At 42.3% G+C, this 22,018-nt stretch overlaps 1 protein-coding gene across 1 annotated transcript in view; it reads left to right on the top strand.

Annotated features, from left to right (window-relative positions):
* Positions 1-1,567: 1,567 nt before the first annotated feature.
* The window catches only part of LOC119657175, a 42,529-nt gene continuing 22,078 nt past the window's right edge, over positions 1,568-22,018 (top strand). The window contains exon 1 of the mRNA XM_038063962.1: positions 1,568-5,837. Coding sequence (XP_037919890.1) covers positions 1,889-5,837 — 3,949 coding nt within the window. The 5' untranslated portion in view covers positions 1,568-1,888. The remainder of the gene's footprint in view (positions 5,838-22,018) is intronic.

Below are 22,018 nucleotides of genomic sequence, written 5' to 3'. Positions count from 1 at the left end.
CAGTTGGCTGTGTGGTGGGGAACTCTTTGCTGAGACGGAGGGGTTCATGTATGCCATTCAGGATGGCGTGGTCGCCACCCGAGCTTATAAAAAGCTCATCATGTAAGAACGGGTGGATGTAAGAATGGATGGAGAGACCAGTGCAGAATGTATGGTTCGGCATTAGAGACGTTCAACTTACGTAATTATACATAAATGTACATATGTAAACTTTGGCGCATGGAATAAAGGAATTTCGTATATATTATTCATAATGTGGTCAAACCTCCTTACATAAGGTGAACGCGGGACCTTTATACCCGAAACGTCCAGGTATCGGTATTCCAACTCGTTTAAGAATACTCTCATCTTGCGTTTATATGTTTGTGTATATGAGCCTTTCTTATGCGAAACATTTCACTTCAATTTGACACTGGCGATCTATGAAAAAAGCAACTTTGATAGCGGGCCAAGGAGAGATAACCAGATATTTGATTGAGGTCGTGAAGATCTTAAATGAAAGCACCCAAAGAGTTATTTCTAACGTAATCGCATCAAAAAACTATTCGCACGTTATGAACAGCGAATAAAAGAAAAATCGGCATGAGATTTCAAAGGTAAATCTTATGATGTACCAGACCGACCACTAACAAATTTTGTCTTGGTCTGAGACCCCGAGAGAGATTTCAGACTTGGATGAGTTTCATCCAGGAAGCAAGTAGCACAGGATGTTTTCAAAGGAAAGCTATCATCACTGAAACTGTGAATATTCTAAGTTACAAGCTCTGCACGAAACTTCACCGCATCCGTTTTCTAGGATGCACAAAGAATCATCACGTTTGATTACCTAGAAAATGGAGCCGCTATATAGCTGCTGGTAAAGGTCCTTTTGATTGAGCCGAAATTGTGGTGACTACTATATGTATGGAATCAGTGTTTGCTGTTAGAGCAATCTCCACACCGGGCCCCCAACGCCTTTCGCGTATTTCCTCTTTTTATAGAACACAGAAATATGGTGATAATAGCGGCTAAGTATAAATTGAACTGAATGTAACGATCTGTTGGGAGAATATATGGAAAAATAAATTAAATTTATAATTTTACTTGGACTATAAAATATTTAACATTACTTTTGACTCAACAATTTTGGAATTCGTGTCCTTACCTGGAAGAAATCAGCGTGAGGACGAGCCCAATATTCTTCATCACGCAATGTATCCATAGTGCCCAAAATGTGGACTAGAAGCATTTCATTGCCCATTTGGCGGAGCTCGAAGCTATGTCTATCACATGCGTGAAACCGAACCAACACATTGGAGGAATCGTATTCCCTGGCATTTGGATGTTAGAGAAACTTGGACATTGGGCCATGGCTGACCGGGACCAATGCTGGTGGGAGCGTTTGTTGCGGGAGAAAATCGAGAGTAGGAAAATTGTGAAATTTTCTTTCGATTGTATATTTTGCAATTCTGCGATAGACAAATCTTTGCCGCCGAATCTGTGCAAGAATGAGAGTATTCTCGAATGTGGACGAAGATGTTCAGATTTTTAGAAAATTGTAATTAGTCTGGCTGCAGTCGGTCGAAATTTTCACTAAAACGTACAACACTTCAGTCTCCGGGAATCGGTTAAACTGAAACGGTCTCGCTGGACGATATTCGAAAAAGATATAACGCTTTTCAAAACGAAGTGTAACGATCTCGTTGAATTATTTATGAGTTGATATCATTGTAGACATCTATTATGTGATTTAGTGAATTATATCTACGACCTCTTATATTATTTTATTATTTCAAGTGGTACTGTGAAAAGTTCTGATATTAGATTATTATATCTTCGGGAATATTCATAAATTTTGTTCACGTTACATAATAGATTCAGGTGTGAAGTGCTCACGAATTAACAGAAAATGCCTCTATACACAGATCCTGGATATTTTTATGGAAGTAGTAGCTACAGTCCATACTATGCGGCCCCCTATGCTTCCTATGGAGGTTACTCTCGATCCCTGGCTGGAACTTATATTATACCAACGTCGCGTGCTCCTAATATTTCCTCATCTACTCGATACAAACCCAAGCTAACTACGATTTCAGAGTTTCCATATGCGTCACGAGGCCTAACTTCATTGACGAGAATTCAAAGCCCGAAAATTTTATACAATTCACCGCCTCGATATATACCCCCAAAGCCAATTCCGATAAGCACTGCAGATATAGACGTTTCGGCTCGCAATCGGCCACATCAAGCACGTTACCATCAAAAAGAAGATGCCGTTACTGATTCCAATGATGCAGCGAAGTCAACAGAGAACAGCGAGAAAAATGATGAAGGGTTCATGCCTCGCGCTGATGAAAATGACTTGGTTGCTAAACGTACAACTATTAAGCGAGACAGGGCTGTAGTTCGTCTTTCCATTATGCGCCCAAGAAGTGCTAGAGCTGAAAAGGAGTCGAAAACCTCAGAAAAAGCATCTGATACGCCAAAAGTTCAATCATCATGGAGGGATAATTTTGTTGAAGAATTACAGCCCAAACCCAGAGATTTCACAAGAAAAACTCCAGGAGAGCTGCTGCTAGAGCGCCATATTATTCGCGACAAACAGGAAAACCAAGAGTCTAATTTTGTAGACTTGTCTAAGGTGAACCCAGATCCCGATCCCATAGTCCAAATTCAAGCATTACGTCGGTTAAGCGAAACACATTGCCCCACATTTCATGATATTTGTGAAGATATTTCTTCAGACAAAATCGACGATGATTTAAATGCAGGAGAGCTTCGTCGGAGGGCGTCTTTAATTCAAGAACAGGAAATGGAAATTTTAAATGAACTACAAAAATCAGGGTCAGGTATATTTCAACTTATTCTGGAGAGAAACGAGAGCCCCGACAGTTGCCGAAAATCATTGAAAAGGAAATCTAAAAAGGGCAAAAAGATTCGGCATAAAATAACGGCTACGGTTGCAATTGACGAGAGTCCTCCGCCAGCATCCAAAGAGAGTATTGGAGAAGAGCTTAGCCCGAAAAATACACAACCTCCTAAGATTATATTCAGCAATGTAGATGCTGATGAAAACGAGTCAGTGCACGTAGTATTACCTAAAAAGAAACAAAAAAAGGCAGTAAAAGTTGAAAAAGAAGAATTGAAGGAGATGAAGGCAGACTTAAACACTGAAATTGCATTAGATAATATCAAAATTAGCAGTGAAAACACAAGTGATGTGAGTGGAGAAATAAAAAATGAGGCAGAAAAATTGCCTAAATTGATAGTGAAATCCGATTCTGTGGTCAATGTAACATTACAAATTAAAAGTAAACCTAAAAAACCTAAAGATGAATTGGCGTCTGATAAAGGCCAAGAAAGTGAACTTCAAAACCAGTTTGAAGGTGAAACTACCCCGAAAGTGCCTTCAGAAACACCCACAACATTGGAAATGGAAGCTTCAGCTCCAGAAATCTATGGATCTGAAAATAAACTTTTAGATTCAAGGAAAGCTCTTGAAAAAAATCAAACAAACAGCCAGAAAATCCATAGTGACAGAATAGATAAAAAACATGAAATGAGTTTAGGAAGAGCAAAAGTCAAAGGACAAGAAATTGAAAATTCAAATCAGATTGAAAACAAAAATACTCTGCCTATAGTTTCAAAAAATGCGCCAAAAGAAATTGAGCAAACCGTGGACGTCTCTATAGGAAGGACAAAGCAGGAAACTGAAACATCAGTTCCAAAAGTCAATAAATCTAAAACTAAATTGTTAGATTCAAAGAATGCTCCTGGAAAACTTCAGGTGAAGAAATCACAAGAAACTCAAAGTGATACAAAATCTAAAGAAAATGTTTTAAAAACAGAAGAAGCAAAAATCAATAACAAATTTGCAAATCTAAAGAGCATGTTCCAAGAAAGCAAACAACCAAAAATTGAAAATAAACCTCTTCCGCTGAAGAAACCTGCAGATTCAACTAAACAAGGTGCAGAAGTAAAACAAGAAAAAGTTCCATTATATTCTCCAGCTAAAAGTGTCCAAAATTCTGAGAGTGAAGATGATTTCTGGAGTCAGATAGGATCACGAGAGTCATCGCACATGGATAAACGAAAACAGAAGATGTCTGAAACCTGCTGGGCAAAACGAGATCGTCTCAAAGAGAATATCGATTTAAAAGATCCTTGTGATTCAAAAAGTCTTCAAAAAGTCAAGATACCGATGAAAGCTGAACAGTCGAAAGTAAGTAAAACAACCAGTGAGTTTGAAAAATCTTCCAAAGAACTGGAACCTGAAATGAAATCAGAACAAAAGCGCCAACCACCGACAAAGATAATTTCAGATAAGGTGGGAATATTTGAAACTGATAGTACGGATGATAAGTCTGTCAATTTAGATATCTCACAACAGCAAAATAACCGGGCTACCGTTGATAATTCACCGGTGACCCAGAAGCTGACGTCATCAGATTCGGAAGCGAAGTCAGTCTGCACACAAGCATCTGCTCCACCAGACAGTCAAGTAGCTTCTGGCACAGCTACCTCATCTGTGGCCGGCGCAGCTGCGACTGACCGTTCAGGTCCCAAAATAGATTCTGGGCGTTTGGCCAAGTCACCTGAAGTGAAAATTAAAAAGCCACTGCTTAAACTTGCAAAGGATAACAACAATAAAAACTTGGCGATTGACTCTACGCTACCGATTAACAAGACCAAAGAGTTAGACGTTAATAAATCAAAAGACATTAAATCCAAATCAATGAATAAAACAAATAAAACCGCTGAATTTTCGCCAAGAACAACTACAACAGAGAGCAATGTTGAACCACCACCGAAATGTTCCGCATTAATTGACTCAGGAAGCGTCGGTGGTGTAGAGACTGGGAATGGCGTCCTGGGAACTATGAAAAATGCGGTGGCGTCAGCAGAACAATCGACTCTTAAACCATCGCCGCGGGATTCGAATATGTTAGGAGAGCGTACATCCATGGTAACGACTGCAGTGATCACAGAGACAAGTTTGGATGGCGGTCAGTGTGATATTGATAGAATTAGCACATCCGAAATTGTGTCACCCGAGGAAAACAATAGATCGCGAAGTGGGTCGAAAAAACCCATTCAGAGGTCAAATGAGAAGTCGTTTAAACCAACACCAACGACTGTTGACAGTAGCGACGTCACTGAGCCGTTAGCCTGCACTGTGCTTCCTAATGCTAATCCAGATGAAGTGACTTCAAAGAGAGAAGTAAAACATGTGGCCTCAACTATCACATCAGCACAAGAGATACCAGCGGCAGGTGGCGTTGACAGAGCGGAACGACCAAGCGGCAATTCCTTGCCGAAATTCCGTACAGTGGCTAATTTGAATCGCTGTTTAATAGACGTCGATGCGGAATTATCCGACTACTGTCCAAGTGAAGAGGCGGTCACCAGCAGCGACGAAGAAGTGAATACTAGTGAGTGCAGTTCTTGTAACGGTTCCAGTATGAAGAAGAAGGCAAAGCACAACCATCGTCACCACAACCACGCCAAAAAACAGGAAAAGAATGCTAACAAATTCGACCCCAATAAAAAAATCAAACTAGACCATAAGACAAAGTGTTACGTAAAAGACGAGCCTGCTCCATATCCGTTATACGCGACACCGCGACCATTATGGAAACGTGAGAAAGTAGTCTACCCGAAGGACTCGTCCGCCAGTGATGTTGACGAAAGCGACAGTGATAGTGAATATTCCACGTCCTCGGACGAATGCAGCGGGGACGAGCTCAATCCATCGGGAGTCACATCCTTGGCAAGCAGTGATGTCCGTATGAGTACTTGCAGCAATGATTCGGGATTTGAGGGCGGGACAGCTCCTACAAGCCCAAAGAAAATGCTGGGTAAGAAAGTTTCCAATACTGTTCAAGCTGCTTTTTCTATTTTTGAGTTGATATAATGCACGGAGGTTATACGGAAATCCATCAGAATTTCGTTCGATAATCGAACATCAAATTTGAGAACGGGATCATTTCATCGAATATATTTACCGCACACCAGCAGAAGATAGTTTTTTGGGAAGCAAATTTTTTTTATGAATGTGTTCAAGCCATTTACAAGCTTTCTTTGCTTTTTACCAAGAATTTTTGAAAATTCTATGCCCATTCTCAATGTGAAATAAGACGATCGCAAGCAAACCCTCCTCACTGTCCGCCGTATGGAAATTGTTTGGCAACGGGTGAATCTATTGTCATTAGTTCGATATACTCGTATGTACATACGGGAAGCGTTCATACTTTTTGCGAATGTGCTATATTAAGCTAGCTGCATACGGTGCTTGCTCCTTGCATGCTCTGCCTCTTAGCACTGAGTGTGGTCTAAGCTCGCGTTGATTTCGAACCCGCGTTGCGTTCCTGTGTGCGCGTGGACTCATTAATTGTTTTGTGCATGGTGCCATAATTGCTGCTCTAGCCATTAGAACAAGAGAAAACAACACTCACTTTCATGATCGTTAGCGTGAATTTTGAATAGAGCATGTCCTATATTTCCCGTGCTTGCTCAAATCAAGCAGGGAGATGCTCGGATTTTGTGAGTGGGCCTTTTCTTGGTGCACAATTTGTATTTGCATAATAGTAGCTATTTACTTGCAAATTTGATAATTCATCCCAATTCTTTTATAATTTTAAGTCTGCTGACTGGTCAAGGTTTCAAAGCAGTCTAAATACTGATATTGACCTCGCACAGGTTTCCAAATCAGATATTGCATCCACCGATATAAATGACAAATATCTCAAATCTTTTGAAAACTTGATACATAAAGCTATAAATCGTAGCGTCCTGAAAACACCTGTTAAAAGATTCATTCACATTTCCTTTCCCCCAGAATTGAAAAACCTCATTGCGCTCAGAAACGCCTATAGACGTGATTGGCAGAGACACAGAAATGCCAACTCAAAATTTAGGTGGAAGCAAGTAAACTCACTGATTCAAGAGTTACTCATCATTGTTAGGAACAATCAGTGGAATAATATGTTGAGCAAACTTAAACAAGTCGGGAAACCGGACTCTCGACGCTTCAGGTACGAAACGTTTTGTGTATTACGTAGCACGTAATACATCCATATATTATGTGAGAGTATCCACTTTCGGGTGATATTGACATTCATAGTCTTCAATTTTCAAAGACAACTTTGAGATATTATAACTTTGTTAGTAATAGTGCGATTTCCACCAAACTTATAGCCTATATCACTGCAAAATTTCATGGTACTAGGATGAACTTAAGGGGGGTTTCTAACCAATTACAAAAAATTGTAGCAATATACTATTATTAACTTTATTTAAACAGATATCGGCGTGGAAGGTATTTCGGAGCCCAGGCACCATATAGTGGCAGCATCCTGATTTTTTTCAGACTTTTCGGTTTGGTAGTTTCTGAGAATGGCCTCCTTAAAGAAGTGATCACTTTCAACCCCCCGCGCTCCCCACCCTTCCAACGAATGTCGAAACTAAGATCGGCTTTGAAAAGTACTAATCGAGACCTTTAATTTGATACCCCACATGACTATATCTGATGACAAAAAATTTTACACCCCCCTTTTGCATGTATGGGGACCCCCCCCCCTTAAATTCGACGTAAAAGGATGTAATTCACTGTATGCGGAGCGTTCACAGTTCCCACCTTTCTACCAAATTTGGTGTCAATCACTATAACCGTCTCCGAGAAAAATGCGTGTGACGGACAGACAGACAGACATACAGACAGACAGACAGTAAACCGATTTTAATAAGGTTTTGTGTTTACACAAAACCTTAAAAATGATACCGGACGAACAATTTCAACAAACCATCAGTTAATGCGTGTAAAAATGCTGTTGAATTAGCTTTCAGTTCAAAACAATCTATGGCCTTAGTGTCCCTAGACATAGAAAAAGCTTTTGATTTGGCACAAAGGTTTACTCTACAAGCTCATAAAGGCGAACTTTCCGGTTTACCTTATTAATCTGGTGAATAGTTTCCTTAGTGGCAGATCATTTAAGGTGCACATTTATAATAACCTTTCGGAGCCCCAGAATATTAGGGCAGGAGTTCCACTGCTGCTCCAGTGCTGGTCCCACCATTGTACCTTATATACATGCATGATTTTCCTCAGGCAAACGGTGTACAAATTGCAATATTTGCGGACGATACTGCAATTTATACAGTAGACACTCTCTATTCGAAAATCCAAACAACAGTGGAACATGCAATAGGTGTTATATTAGAATATTTTAAAAAATGGAAAATTAAAATTAACGAACAAAAAACTCAAGCCATATTTTTTACTAAACGTAGATCTATTCCTTATATACCTACCTCAGATTTATCCATAAATGGATGTAAAGTAAAGTGGACTAACCAGCTTAAGTATTTGGAGTTTACGTTCGACAAATCTTTAATTTATAAAGATCACATTACTCAGACGATAAATAGGGTTAATCGTCTGATTAAAGTTCTGTACCCACTAATTAATAGAAAGTCTCAACTAAGCATAGAAAATAAGCTGTTAATTTTTAAAATGATTTCCCAGCCTGTAATGTCCTATGCAGCTCCAATTTTCGCTACTTGTGCTAAATCGCATACCAGAAAACTGCAGGATTCGCCGCATTCGAAATTTATTTCGAATGTTGCGAATACCAGCGAGTTGAACTGAGTGGAGAGCGCCGGTGACGTCATCTGTCCACTGGTATTCGCAACATTCGAAATAAATTTCGAATGCCGCGAATCCTGCCGCGCCACATCACTCCGCCCCCAGATTAAACCGAGGGTTTTCAGCGACCGAAGACGCCGTTGTTTAGGGGTGCACACGGGCTTCAGCCTGGACAGGGAGACCGCCTTTTTGTGTCCACCGATCTCGAGCTGGAAGAAATGTTCTCTCCGCTCGAGAACGCGGTACGGGCCTTCATAAGGAGGCTGCAGCAGCTTCCGGATGGCATCAGTCCTGACCAGGACGTGCGTACACGTGTCCAGTTCCTGGGGCGTACAGACAAGTGCGGACGAGTGTTGGGTGGGAGGAGTGGCCTTGATGCGTCGGAGATTGTCTCTCAGCAGACGCACCAACCCCGACACTGTGAGACCCGATCTCTTGTCGAAGACCGGATCACTTGGGAGTCTTCGGTTCTCCCCGTATACCAGCTCCGCGGGGCTGGCAGCAAATTCCTCTCGGCGGGTTGTACGTAGGCCGAGTAGGACAAGAGGCAAGACTTGGGGCCAGGACGAATCGTCGCGTGCCATAATGGCGGCTTTCAGCGTCCGGTACCAACGTTCTAGCATCCCATTAGATTGCGGGTGGTATGCAGTAGTCCGCTGGCGTTTAAACCCCAGGAGTTTGCCTAACTCCGAGAAAAGGGTGGACTCAAATTTCATTCCCTGGTCAGTGATGACCACTGCAGGGACGCCAAAGCGAGGTACCCACCTCGACATAGTAGGGCTTTTGCGAGACTCGCACGGTTACAAATATTGCCTATATTACTGCAAAAGTTGAATATTCTAGGATAAAGTTAAGAGAGGTCACAGTCAATTTCTAGAAAATATACCTATATAAGATAGGTCAGGTACATTATGCAGTCCCAGGGGCGTTGCCGATATCTTAATTTCTGAATTCATCAAGATATCAGGAAATTTATTATGGTTGATGAATTCTTGTTCCTGTTTGCTACTATTGTCGCTTGCAGTTCAACTGCCCATTGCGGAAGGGCTTGGCTTGCCGAGCATAAAAGCGCAAGCTGCATGATGCTAAATTCTGTGGAGCCAGCCCTTGAGGTAAAATATCTGCTACATTATCGGTTCATCTTACATATTTGCACTCTTCGGTAAGTGAGAATTCCTAGATTTTCGCCACACTGTTCGCAACAAAAGTTCGAAGGAACGACGAAGAAAAATTGATCAGGACAAGACTATCTCATTCTGATTTTAATTGTGGCTAGACGTTGATCACTTGACACCCGAGCACATAATTCCGATCGTGGCACTGTTTGTTTTTTAAGTGAGGCTACCCGAGGTTTTGTACAAAGCAATTGAAAGCTTCCCGTCAGACATTATGGGCCGAATGTAAGCTGCTGTTCTATATGCCTTCTTGGAGACATCTGGGAAAGAATGGGTTTGTGACAAAAGATATATCGCGGAAACAGTAAACCCTTAAGTGTATCTAGATTATTTGATGAATTCATAAGAAAATGGCCCGCCTAAAAATACGTTTTGCTGACAAATTTTGAGGAAAAATATATAATATATATGACCAAGATAGGATGCTAAGATGTTACATGCTATCATCGGTATATGTACCTATACGCTTCCTGGATGTCAATAGTGAACATACACGATGGTAGCTTGTTTTGGGTAGGGAGGTGAAATGCATTTACGCACAAAGTGCCGGATAGAACAGACTACTACCTAAAACAGCCCAACAACATGTATTGCGTCAGTTAGGCTAGACTTGATGAGATTCTCAAGCAATTTCTTCACTGTGTACAACATTTGTCGTTAGCACGAATTACGTGACCATATCATCGAAAACACCTCTCTCGCAGTTTTTCGTTGATCCGTGCAACCCCATATCGATCGCGGATATCCTCATATCGGATGTGATCAAAACGTGTCACGCCACTAGTCCAACGCACCATCTTTGCCTCCTCCGACTAGAACTCAGCCTTCCGTGTTTGTGGTGATTCGTTCAGTGGGAAGTATACACTGAAAAATGTCATTTCAGCCCAGCGAATATTTCAAGTTATGAATTCAGGCATATCGCAAGCAAACAAAAGCTGGTGTAACGACTATTAAACCTAAGTTGCAGGGAGCAGACCATCACTTACATCAAAGCTTTCAAAAAATTATTAATTAATGGTCTACTGTTTTATGAAACGAAAGCATTCCTTATATCAACTCCAGATGTTTCGTCGACATTGAAAACGGAAAATAATTACTTAATATTTTTTTGCTTGGAATTGCATGGGAAATTTGCTGACATATAGCTTGTCCGTTTTTTATGAAACACCGTGTGTATGTGATGCATTTCTGTAGGCACTCCAGCCAGAAAATTTCGAACAAACTAGATACATGAAAGTCCTAGGGGGTTTACCGTGAGTACCTGCCGTGAAGGCATAATCCCACGGTCCTCTTCGGACACGCTTTGATTTTGGAACCACCATCAGAGCCCCGCCATGCAAGCACAGCGGTCCTGGTTTATATTGAGTGCAGGCTCAGCATTCATACCAGTGGATGCGAGGCCTATCTAACACCTCTGCCGCAACTAAGGAGTACGGCACCCGAGTTGTACAGCGACACTCCACGCTCGGGCTCCGAGGAGCTCTGCCCGCGATGTAGGCATAACCACAACCACCATGAAACTCCCACTAGGGGGCCAACCGCAAATAACCGGGCCGAGAACACATCCTCCAGGAATTCTCTTGGAGCATATGCTCTCAGAGGGCCATCCCGGTTCCCATGGTACCAGGTAACCGGTGAGGCTTCGTGGCAAAGCCACTTCAAATGACTCCCTTGCAGACTCGGGTCTGAACACCCTCCTCGAGTACGTGGGAATGGAACTACCCAACGGGTTAACTGGAATCAGCCCGAGGCGGAGAACCGACAAACTAGATACAGGAGGATTATCACCAAAGCAGGGTAAATTTCTGCTTCGAAGAACTTTAGGGGAACAGCTTTTCAGTTCGAAAACTCATTATTTTCGCTATGCTGTTTGAACACAGAATCTATTTCAAGTTTCCGATTAATATTATACTTAGATGCTGTCTTCTGGAAGTGAGTAAAAAAACAGGCGCTGACAATGGCCTAGAATAAGAATTAATCAGTCGATGGTGGCTTGCTTTCCCTTACGTGTAACATTCATTGCTACCCCCAGGATTGGAGAGCATCCACCATCTCAATTCAACGGCGACCGACCGCTTACATAATTGAATTGTCAATCAACGATAGGGCACTTAACTTAAGCCTGAGGTACAATAGTAGCGAGCCATCGTGCGAACTGTCAAATTAATTTTATACTACGAAATTGAGGAAACACGGTCTTGACTACCGTAACTATAATGCAGAGGTTTTTAGATTTATGTAACTACTACCAACTCATTATTTATGACATATTGTTCCAAAGCAGAGCTTAACCGACGCCGTACGAATAATCAGATTGGCCTCAAAAAGGATGGCCATCTGATAGTCGCTTACCTTCACTTCCGAATTGGATGCACGAATTCTCACAGGGTTGGAGAGTTGAATGGCTCTGGATTTGGCGAAGGAGACAAGCAGAATCGGAATAAATATAAGTGTATATATCTAGGCAAAACGCCGAGCCCAACCCGACCGATGAAGGACTACCCTGATAAAAGACTGAAGTCAGCATCCAAAGGCCCGCATTGTAGCGCTGTTGCGTTTTTACATAAGCTGTGTATGACCAAGTGAAAATATATTGCTACCTAGCCAGTCGAGAGGTGCCCAGCAGAGAGTTCGTTATTTAACTCTTCTTACGTGCGGTTTGCTGAATGGCAAGCTAAGCTTCAATAGCTGACCCTAAGAAAAATGTCAAAAAATAGCGTCCACTCTCACTAAGGTTGTTCTCTATTGGATTGAGTGTTTGGCTTCGCTACAACGTTCCTCAGTAATTTGGGAACGAAAGATGCCACGCGAAAATAAGGAGATCGCGGGACTTTCTGCCGCCTAACCATCATTTCGTTGAAGGTGTCATCGTTTTAGAGGCGCAGTCCACGCTTTGCGGGCATCGTGGCGAACCCCTCTAAGTTTAATCACGCGCTAGTTGGCCTGGATAAGGGATCAGCTGCACTCATCGCCGAGGTGCTGAGCGAGAGCTCCTAAGCCCGACTTAAGGAACAGCTCATCAGGCGATCGCACCGCCAGCCTGCTACTTTGGGAAATGAGGTATTGAAACCCTTGTGGTTTCAGTGACTGCCGGAGGGCATGCAAGCCCATACCAGTGTGTGCCGATGGTGATTCTCCTGAGGTGTTGGACGCAACTGTGGACATCATTTACGAACTGCGCGCGCGCTCTGTGGTCGCGGCGACGTTGCGGAACTGAGACAGCAAAAGGTGACGCTTACGCCCAATGTGACCACACTGACGGTGGCGATGAATGCTTTGCGTGCGGAAGATCAGTCACGAACACGTTCAATATCCACCTCGAAAAATGAGCGTTCGAGTAGCCCCGCCCTGCGGTCCGCACAAAACTCAGACGTGTACCGGTCCAATCGAAAAGCTGGGTTCATTGGAGGACGCGACGACGTCTACCCCAAGCGCAGTAACACGTCACCTTATAGTGTATGATCCCCTTAGTATGCGAAATTATCTGATACACACAGGCCGGTCTCAAGGCCCAACAAGTTTTTCCTTCAGCAGTTGATCATCAGCATCAGCAAACTCCTTGAGTTTTTGCTGATATCAGTGTCCCCATGTTAGGCGTAGACTTCCTGTTTCACTATGGGTTGCTGGTGGATATGCAACAACAACAACCTCTCTTAAGTCTGAGACAAAAATCCACTGAGGAAGAGGGCAACTGGTCCTCGAAATACCACTATATGAGGATTAAAAAAAATCACTATTCCGCATTTAAAAAATAAAAGTTGTCTTTTTTTTCATTATAAAATAAGCCGAAAAACGGCACACACAACCGAAGAAACATCACTACCGAATGTATGCGTCCTTTACCACCGCATAAGCTAATTTTTGCGCGGAAAAAGTTATCCCCACTCCATCTATCCCCAAGCTCAATGGTGAGATTATAGACGCCAAAATGCTCAGACGATTCCTGATCGGTACCGTATTCCACTATCTATTGTGCTTTCTCCACTTTGGAACTCGCCAAGACTTGTTACTAAATCCTTGTAGCTCCCGAAGATATTCCAAAAATTACAATTCCCACACCTTCCGGACTCGAGTTCACCGGGGTAACTTTGGCCTGTATAATGTGACACAAACCCTCCAGAGATTTATCCACTCTATACAATATAACTTGGACTTCTGTTTCGTTTACTTCGATGACATTTTGGTCGCCTCCTCCACAGAGTCCGAGAGTTTGGCACATCGCGAATGCATTTTTCATCGCTTGTTCGATAATTGCCCTATTACTGACGTTGATTAGTGCCGATTTCTCCAGCAACTAGTATAGTTTCTAGTCCATTCCATCGCCTCTGACGGCATACAACCCGACTCAAACAAAGTGCTAGAAGGTTCTTGGATATGGTAAACTTCAACATGTGTCCGGTAAAGGCAACTTAGTTGTTGATGCTTTGTCTCGATCTCCGAGATCAACATACCAGTCGCAGTCGGTTTCCCGGCAATCGCTGTGGCCCAGAAAAATGATACAGTCCTTCAAAGCCTGCAGTTGGATTCCAAATACAAATTTAATAATTTCCCCATTATCGGCACATATCCCCGCCGCTTTCCGTAAGGAAGTGTCTCTCGCCAACGGACAATTGCATACCATCCAAAGCCCAATGGTAAACTAGAACGTTGATATCGGGCACTAAAGGCAGCCATTCTTGTGGGCAACGAGCCGTCCTGGTTACATTTCATCCTGTTTGACTTCCGTACAGCTACCCGCGAAAAGTTAGCTTCCAGCCCTGCTGATCTAATATATGGAGAGAACTTACAACCCCGAGCAAACTGGTCCTCGACAGGAGAGACGAGCTTAAAGATTCCAGATTGTTGCGCCTCCTATGAGAGGCCGTTCCCAAATTGAGGCCGCCTCCGCCATCTAAACACGCGTAGCCAGCAGTTGACAACCCTATGGAGCTTAAAGTCTACACCCACGTTCTGGTGAAGCCTCGTGCCAGACGGGACTGGAAAGAGGCGTGAGTGCCGCGTACGTTTTGACGTCCGCCAGTATCTCTGCCGCCGTTTCTCATGCCGAAACCCGTCGGTTTTAGCTGGGGGTGGAATGCTGCGGCGAAGCCATGGGCGTGCATACGGTCGGAGAAAGAGTTTACGGTGACGAGGCGGTGGACAAACGAGACCCAGCCCCAGACCTTAAATTTATCCAAAACCCAAATAATCAAACTTGACTAACTGAAATCTTCCAAAACCCAAGATAGCATTGTTAGTGAAATGAAATACTTGGAGGTAATAAAATATCAAAAGCTTAAGGTTCTTCACGGCATATAATTTATGTCTGTGATATGTTATATAAAACATTGCACGCTTTGAATAACATACTTTGCGTTATTTCAAATCATATTACAATATGGAACCATAAGGTGGGGCTCCACCTTTACGGCTACTTTAGCAGCAGCGACCTGCAAAATAATGTTACAAGGTCTTTCTTCAAAAAGCAAATTCTATTCGACAACTTAAGCTTTTGTTGAATTTGAAATAATGAACATTTGGTAGCCTTATACATGTACCTTATTGAAATTTGTTTATCTCAACCAGAGACATTCAAGCATGTTAGGTTATATAATTATATCCCTATAAATATCAAAACTAGATTAAATGCACATAATTATAAAGTAGTATTAAAACACATCCCGAACTCTTTGATAAGACATTACCAAGTGAAATATAATAAGTTTCGTCCATGCATCAATAAAGCAATTAAGAAAATGAACTTGTCACAGTCACAGTCAAGCCTCTGCTAATTTTAATGAATTGTGGTAATCTCTTCTATTTCTTTAACCTTTGTCCAGTTCACAAGCTGGGTCGGCTCGTCGTGATCGGTTCCGCCATTTTATTCTATCGCGAGGCCTTTAAATCCCCATCCAGCGTATGAAGCCACCATTGTTTCGGCCGGCCTTTTGATCGTTTACCATCGACTTCGATGTTCAGACCAATCCTGGCAAGTGATATCCTCATTTCGGATGCGATCAAAACGTATCATGCCACTCATCCAACGCAATATCTTCATCTCCATTACCGGAAGACGCCGTTCATTGTCGTTTATAGTCGCCCAACACTCAGAACCATAGACGACGACAGGACTTACAAAATTGCGGTAAATTTTAGATTTGAGACGTTCGTTGATACGTCGATCACAAAGAACACCAGTTGTGGAACGCCACTTCATTCAGATTGCGTTAATGCGTGAAGCGATTTCATAACGCAGTTCTTCTGGATAGGTCACTGTCACTTATAGTGATTGTACTTGTTTGATGGGGATCGTCCGTCAAAAACACAGTTTTATACAGATTCAATCTTAGACCGTGTTGCATGAGACGATCATTCCATTTTTGGACAAGTTGCTCGAGATCATTTTTGGTATTATACGCTAGGAAGACATCATCTGCATAAAGCAGTCTATGAGGCGCCGGACATCGAATGTTCCGTGTGACGGTGTACATAACAAGAACAAAGAGAAGTGGTGAGAAGGCATTTCCTCGATGAGCACCAACAGAGAAACGAAGCGGTTTTGATACATCCGCCACACTTCGAACTTTACTTTTCGGATCGTGGTAGAGTAATTAAACCCAGCACATGAGTTCTTCTGGCATTAAGTGTTGTCGTGTGGCACACGGTCAAACGCTTTCTCGAGATCCAGAAAGCAATGTAAAAAGGGCGATGCTTCTTACACTTTCTTGCCAATCAGATGGTGTTCTACCTTCCTGAATAACTCGATTAAAGAATTCACAGAGCCACAGTGTTGGGTCCTAGCTCTTCGCTTTCCAGATCTCAAATGGGATGCATCAGGTCATGTTTTTTCCACGATGTCATTCGTTTTATTTGTCCCTGGACTTCACTTGCGCTGAGAGTTAAGTCCTTGAGAGTTCTACGTGAGCACCTGTCTAGACGACTTAATCCCACGGTGTTTTTAGGACACGGATTGATTTTGTAACCATAATCAAAGCCCCGCTGAGACAAGCAACAACGGTATATCCCTGGTAAGGTTTCGTGACCAATTTGCCACTTCAGATGAGTCCCCGTGCAGATTCGGGTCTGATCGCCCTAATAGGCCTTTGAAGCATTCACCTACTGCATCACGGCCGGCAAACCAAAGTGAGTACAGCGTCTCTCGGTGCCACCACTATGGAGGTTCTGATCAGCTACTTGGTTTTGGTTTGGCCGAGAGGGTTGCCGCCCCGTCTTCCTCACCGCCACCTCTGAGGACCACTTGCGCTGGCAGTGAAGTCCTCGGTGTTTTACGTAGGTACCTGTCATGGAGATTTAATCCTACGGTCCTCTTCAGACACGGATTGATTTTGTGACCACAATCAGAGCCCCGCTGAGACAAGCGCAACGGTACCGGTCTATACCAAGTGCATGGCTTAGCATTCATACTGGTGGATGCAAGAATTACCTAAATTTCTACCGAACTAAGAAGTACGGCACCCGTGTTGATGCGCAACACCACGTCGAGGCCCGAAGGTCTCTTCTCGCTCGAGCACAACCACAGCTCCCATGAAACTCCCACTAGGGGGCCAACCGCAACCAACCGAGCTGTACTCAGATACGACAGGAATTCTCCTGAAGTATAAGAGTCCAGGGGCTACCTCGGTTCCCATGGTACCAGTATACCCCTGGCAAGGTTTCGTGACTGAAGCCACTTCAGATGAGTCCCCGTGCAGACTCGGGTCTGATCGCCCTAGCTAGGCCTTGTAGCATTCGCCTACTGCATCACGGCCTACGGTTCCCGGTGCCACCACGTAGAGGTTCTCCTCGGCCACTTGGTTTTGGTTCAGCCGACAGGGTTGCCGCCCCGTCTTCCTCCCCGCCATCTGAGAGCACCCACTTGCGCTGACAGGTGGAACTGCTCCAAATGTCGGCAATGAATGTGAAAGTGGAGGATGAGCAAATTCTTCAGTTGAAGTCTGCTCGAAATATTCTGGCCATCTATCCGTTCCGGCTCGACGGTTAGTAAACAAAGTACCGTTCTTGTCATTAACGCCAGAGAAGTGTTCAGTATCTTGTAAGCATACGTTTCGGTTTTTTGCATGTCGATACAGATCTGTCTTGCCATCCCTAGTGTCCAGTTTATCGTAAAGATTTTGGTAAATGTCGGCTCGGATAACAGCGATCGTTTTCTTTGCTTTCCGGTTGGCATTCTTATAAATTAGCCAATTGGCGAGCGTTTTATGGTCGATGAACTTATGATAGAGGTGTTTCTTTTAATGAACCTTCATTTGGACATAGTTATTTCAAAGCGAAGTATCTCAGTAGATGTACCGCTTACCTGGCTTGGTGACCCCGAGTGTTGCAGAGGCCGCTTTGTGGATCGTGGCCCTACTTTTGAAGGGAAGTGTTTTCACAGCATAGTTGCGCGTAGTAGCGCCAAAGATTCGGCTTCGATTGTCTTTGAGTACTCGTCTGTGTTTTGTGCAATGCAATCTGATTCCAACTGGTCCAATATAGTAATAATAATAATAATCATTGGCGCAACAATCCATATTGGTGGTTTGATTCAGCTACTCATTTACAGCTGAATCCACTGGTATCCGACGTCAAATCACGATACCAATCTCACTGCCACCAGTGAGATTCGAACAGCGACCTTCCGTACATCAGCCTTGTGCTGTAACCACGCAGCTATCCAGACACATCCAATATAGTATTGAAATTATAGTCACGTTCTCTTCACGGGCATATATAACTGCAAGCACCTAAACCTGGGATTCGGCTCGTTCTCTTCAGGTTGCCTTTACGTGTCTGTACAATTAAACCTTAAAAAATCAAAAAATGACTAGTTAATAGCCCGCATGGAGACGTTACTATTATATGCAGCCTTCATTCTGGACTCTTCATGGATTCAACCAAACGTTAGACATATTTAGCTGGATTTTTTTCATTATTCAGGAAGACGCTCGATCGAGTGCTTTTTCCTCGAAACGATACCTTCGCGGAGCGAAACCGAAAAAAATTGCTAGATATTTTTTGCTTAGGATTACATGGGGAATCCCCTGGTATACCGTTTATCTGGTTGTTATGAAGATTACCAGAAGTTAGCTTCATTTTACACTTCGTTTACGCGCAACATTTCCCACCAAACATTGAAACATTTGAAGAGTACATATTTGATTACTCATTAAAGAGAGAATATAAATCTCTATGGGGGGGTATCTCTTTTGGGTGCAACTACCAGTCCACTTTTGTTCATTTGTACGTAGTAAACGCTGAGGATCTCTGTAGTCAAAATATAGAGTGACCATTCAAATTTCAAAATTCAATACTCTTGACGCCTCTCAATAAAATTCCAATTTGAATAATTTATTGCCAAACTTCCGCCTCTCTTGTGTACCGTATATTGTGGTTTCTCAGAACTTTTTGCGTTTTAAAAAAGTTTATGCAATCGGAATTTTGTTATTTACCAAAAGCTGAAGTGTTGCCAAAAATTTCTGATTACTTTCAGGGGAAAAAATTTCACGTGATTCCCCTGCTATCAAAAATAGATTTTATTCAATTTTATCTTCTGCTTTTTGGTTAGGTTCAATAAATGGTTCCTGCATCTAAAGAAACCACTTCACAATGTATTTATCTACTCTCGCTGGCGTTAGACTAAAGTCGATATTACACTAGGCAAAACTAGAAATAATTTTGTTAATAAAGCAGCCAATTTAAACGCTCTTAACAAAAATGTGACCCATCTTATGATGTAATTGTGCTCTCTGATCTTTACAAAGTATAACTTTTTGATAAGAATGTAGACATTGTTCCACTAACTAAAACTAAAATTGAAATGTGAAGGAAAGTTTGTCACATGCAAAGTTACGATTTTAAAATTAAATAAAAAAACTTGCGCATTTTAGAAAAATTAGTCACGAGGGGTACGAGTTTCATTTTTTAAAGATATCATTTTCCAGATATCTTCAATTTCATTTTACGTACTCATGGAATCTCATCGATCACATTACTTCCCAATGTTGTTCATTGCTTTTAGGTCAGCTCCTTGCAGAAAGGAGAGAAGGGCAAATTTGATGATCGCAGAAGTCATGTAATAACATCATAGCAGATATAAGTCTTTGAACTTTGTTTGAGTATGGTTTGTGAACATACATCACCAGTGACAGTCACCATTACTTCTGTGTAAGACTTTTTTTTCAATCAAGAGATGTCATTTGGCGAGAAACAACTGACTCTTTCATGGAGAACTCGCTTTGGTCAAAACCCAACTTTTTTAAATGAGGTTTTGTGTAGAACAAAACCTTATTAAAATCGGTGTAATGTCTGTCTGTGTCCGTCCGCCTGTTTAGCTGTCACACGCATTTTCTCAGAAGCGTTTATACCTATGAACCCCCATGCATACATTTTTTCTACGTGGCATTTGATGGGGGTTGCAATATATGTAAAAGGGTGGCATACAATTTTTTTTTTCACCGAATAAAGCCGGTATCAAATGAAAAGACCCGAATCAGTACTCTACTTGTTGTCAGACCGGACCAAATGGAGAGCAACTTATTCCCGCTCGTTTTAGTCTACGGACTTCTCGTTTTGATCTTTCAACCCAAGGTTCCAAAATTAAAAGTTAGCAAAGACGGCTTACGGTTCAGGGGAGCAGTGGCAAATCATCAGACGCTGCCTCGAACGTAAATCCGCCCACACTTCAGACCAAAGCTTGGCCGGAATTAGAAATTTTTTTTAAGGATTATGTCCCGCTGCTCCCATAGGCGAAGCAGCGTCTGATAAGTTGCCTCTACCCGGTACGAAACCGATTAGTACTTTTCAAAGCTGGTCTCAGTTTTGAAATTTGTTGCACAAGGGGGGAATGCGGGCCTGAAAAGTGGTAATTTCTTTCACAGGCCCATTCTCAGAGCCTACTCAACCGAAAAATCTAAAAAAAAATACGAAACTGCCTAGGCTCCTACTCATCACATCGATGTATTTCCATAAGTTTTAGTAATTGACTGCCCCCCTTAAGTTCATCCTGGAATCACGAATCATCCAGCAATATTGAATATAATATAAAGCATGTCCCCGCCAAGCTTGGTTGAAATCGAATTATCACTAACAAAGTAAAAATAAGTCAAATTTGTTACTTCAGTGCAAATTCTAATATTGGGAATATATCCAATTTGCAGTCTAATAATAATCTTTGACGCAACAATCCATATTGGACCAGGGGCTTGAAGTGTGTTGGAGCACTTCATTAAAGACCGCAACGGTCCACTACAGGATTACCGAACCCTGTAGGAGGCAATGTGATCAGCGTTGCGCTCGCCCGAGATTATTACCCTGATTTGACTCAGGTACTCATTTACCACTGAGTTCACTGGTATTGGGCGTCAAATCACGATACCAACATCACTGCCACCAGTGCGATTTGAACCGCGGCTTTCTGTACGACAGCCTTGTGCTCTAACCACTCAGCCTAATAAAAGGCCTGAGTGCTCGGAGCTGCGGCTCCCCCCATTTAACTAAACTAACTAACTAACTAAACCACTCAGCTATCCGGACACTCCCGCTCCCATTAAGTAAGATTAAGCAGATGCTTTATTTATCTCTTTACCTACTCTCAGTAATTTTTTTTTAATTTTACTGTGGAGTCTATTGAGTACATTACCTCAAAAACCCTTCGTTTATCTAGCCTTGAGACCAACTGGCTCAGTAAATGACTACTTACCCAAATGAAGTTAACTGTAGTATATTACCGAATTTCGAAAACGCTCATAATATATATTACAACACTGGAAAGTTTGCTAGAAATTCATCCATTAATAATAAAGTCATAGTGGCTCAAAGACGCTTCCGTCGCGTAAATTTACTGAATAATTTGACATACTAACTCCTTGTACACTACAAACTATGAACTATATATAAATGGACCCATTGTGCCCCCCAACTCTCCTCACATAAGCAAATGTAAAACCTCTCACAGCCGAAGCACCGAGCTTCAGGTTTCCGACTTGTTTATCATTTGCAAATAACTGCTTCTGTGTTTGAAGAATATGCAATCGGCTCTTAGTTAATCATTGAATGCTAGAAACGTCGGATTAATGAATAATGTATACATACTGACCTTACTTATCTGAGAAGCTCATATGGCTCAAACATATGCATTTTACTAGATGTACATATACATATTCAACGTGGATTTCTTAGTGCTTTCAGATTTCAAGTCTTTCCATTTTCTCAAAACAAACAGATGCCCAAATTATTTTTGAAA

This window comes from Hermetia illucens, chromosome 5 (genome assembly GCF_905115235.1).
Source record: "Hermetia illucens chromosome 5, iHerIll2.2.curated.20191125, whole genome shotgun sequence".
Lineage (NCBI taxonomy): Eukaryota > Metazoa > Arthropoda > Insecta > Diptera > Stratiomyidae > Hermetia > Hermetia illucens.
Note: the sequence above shows the minus strand (reverse complement) of the source record. Positions and strands in the feature narration are given on the sequence as shown.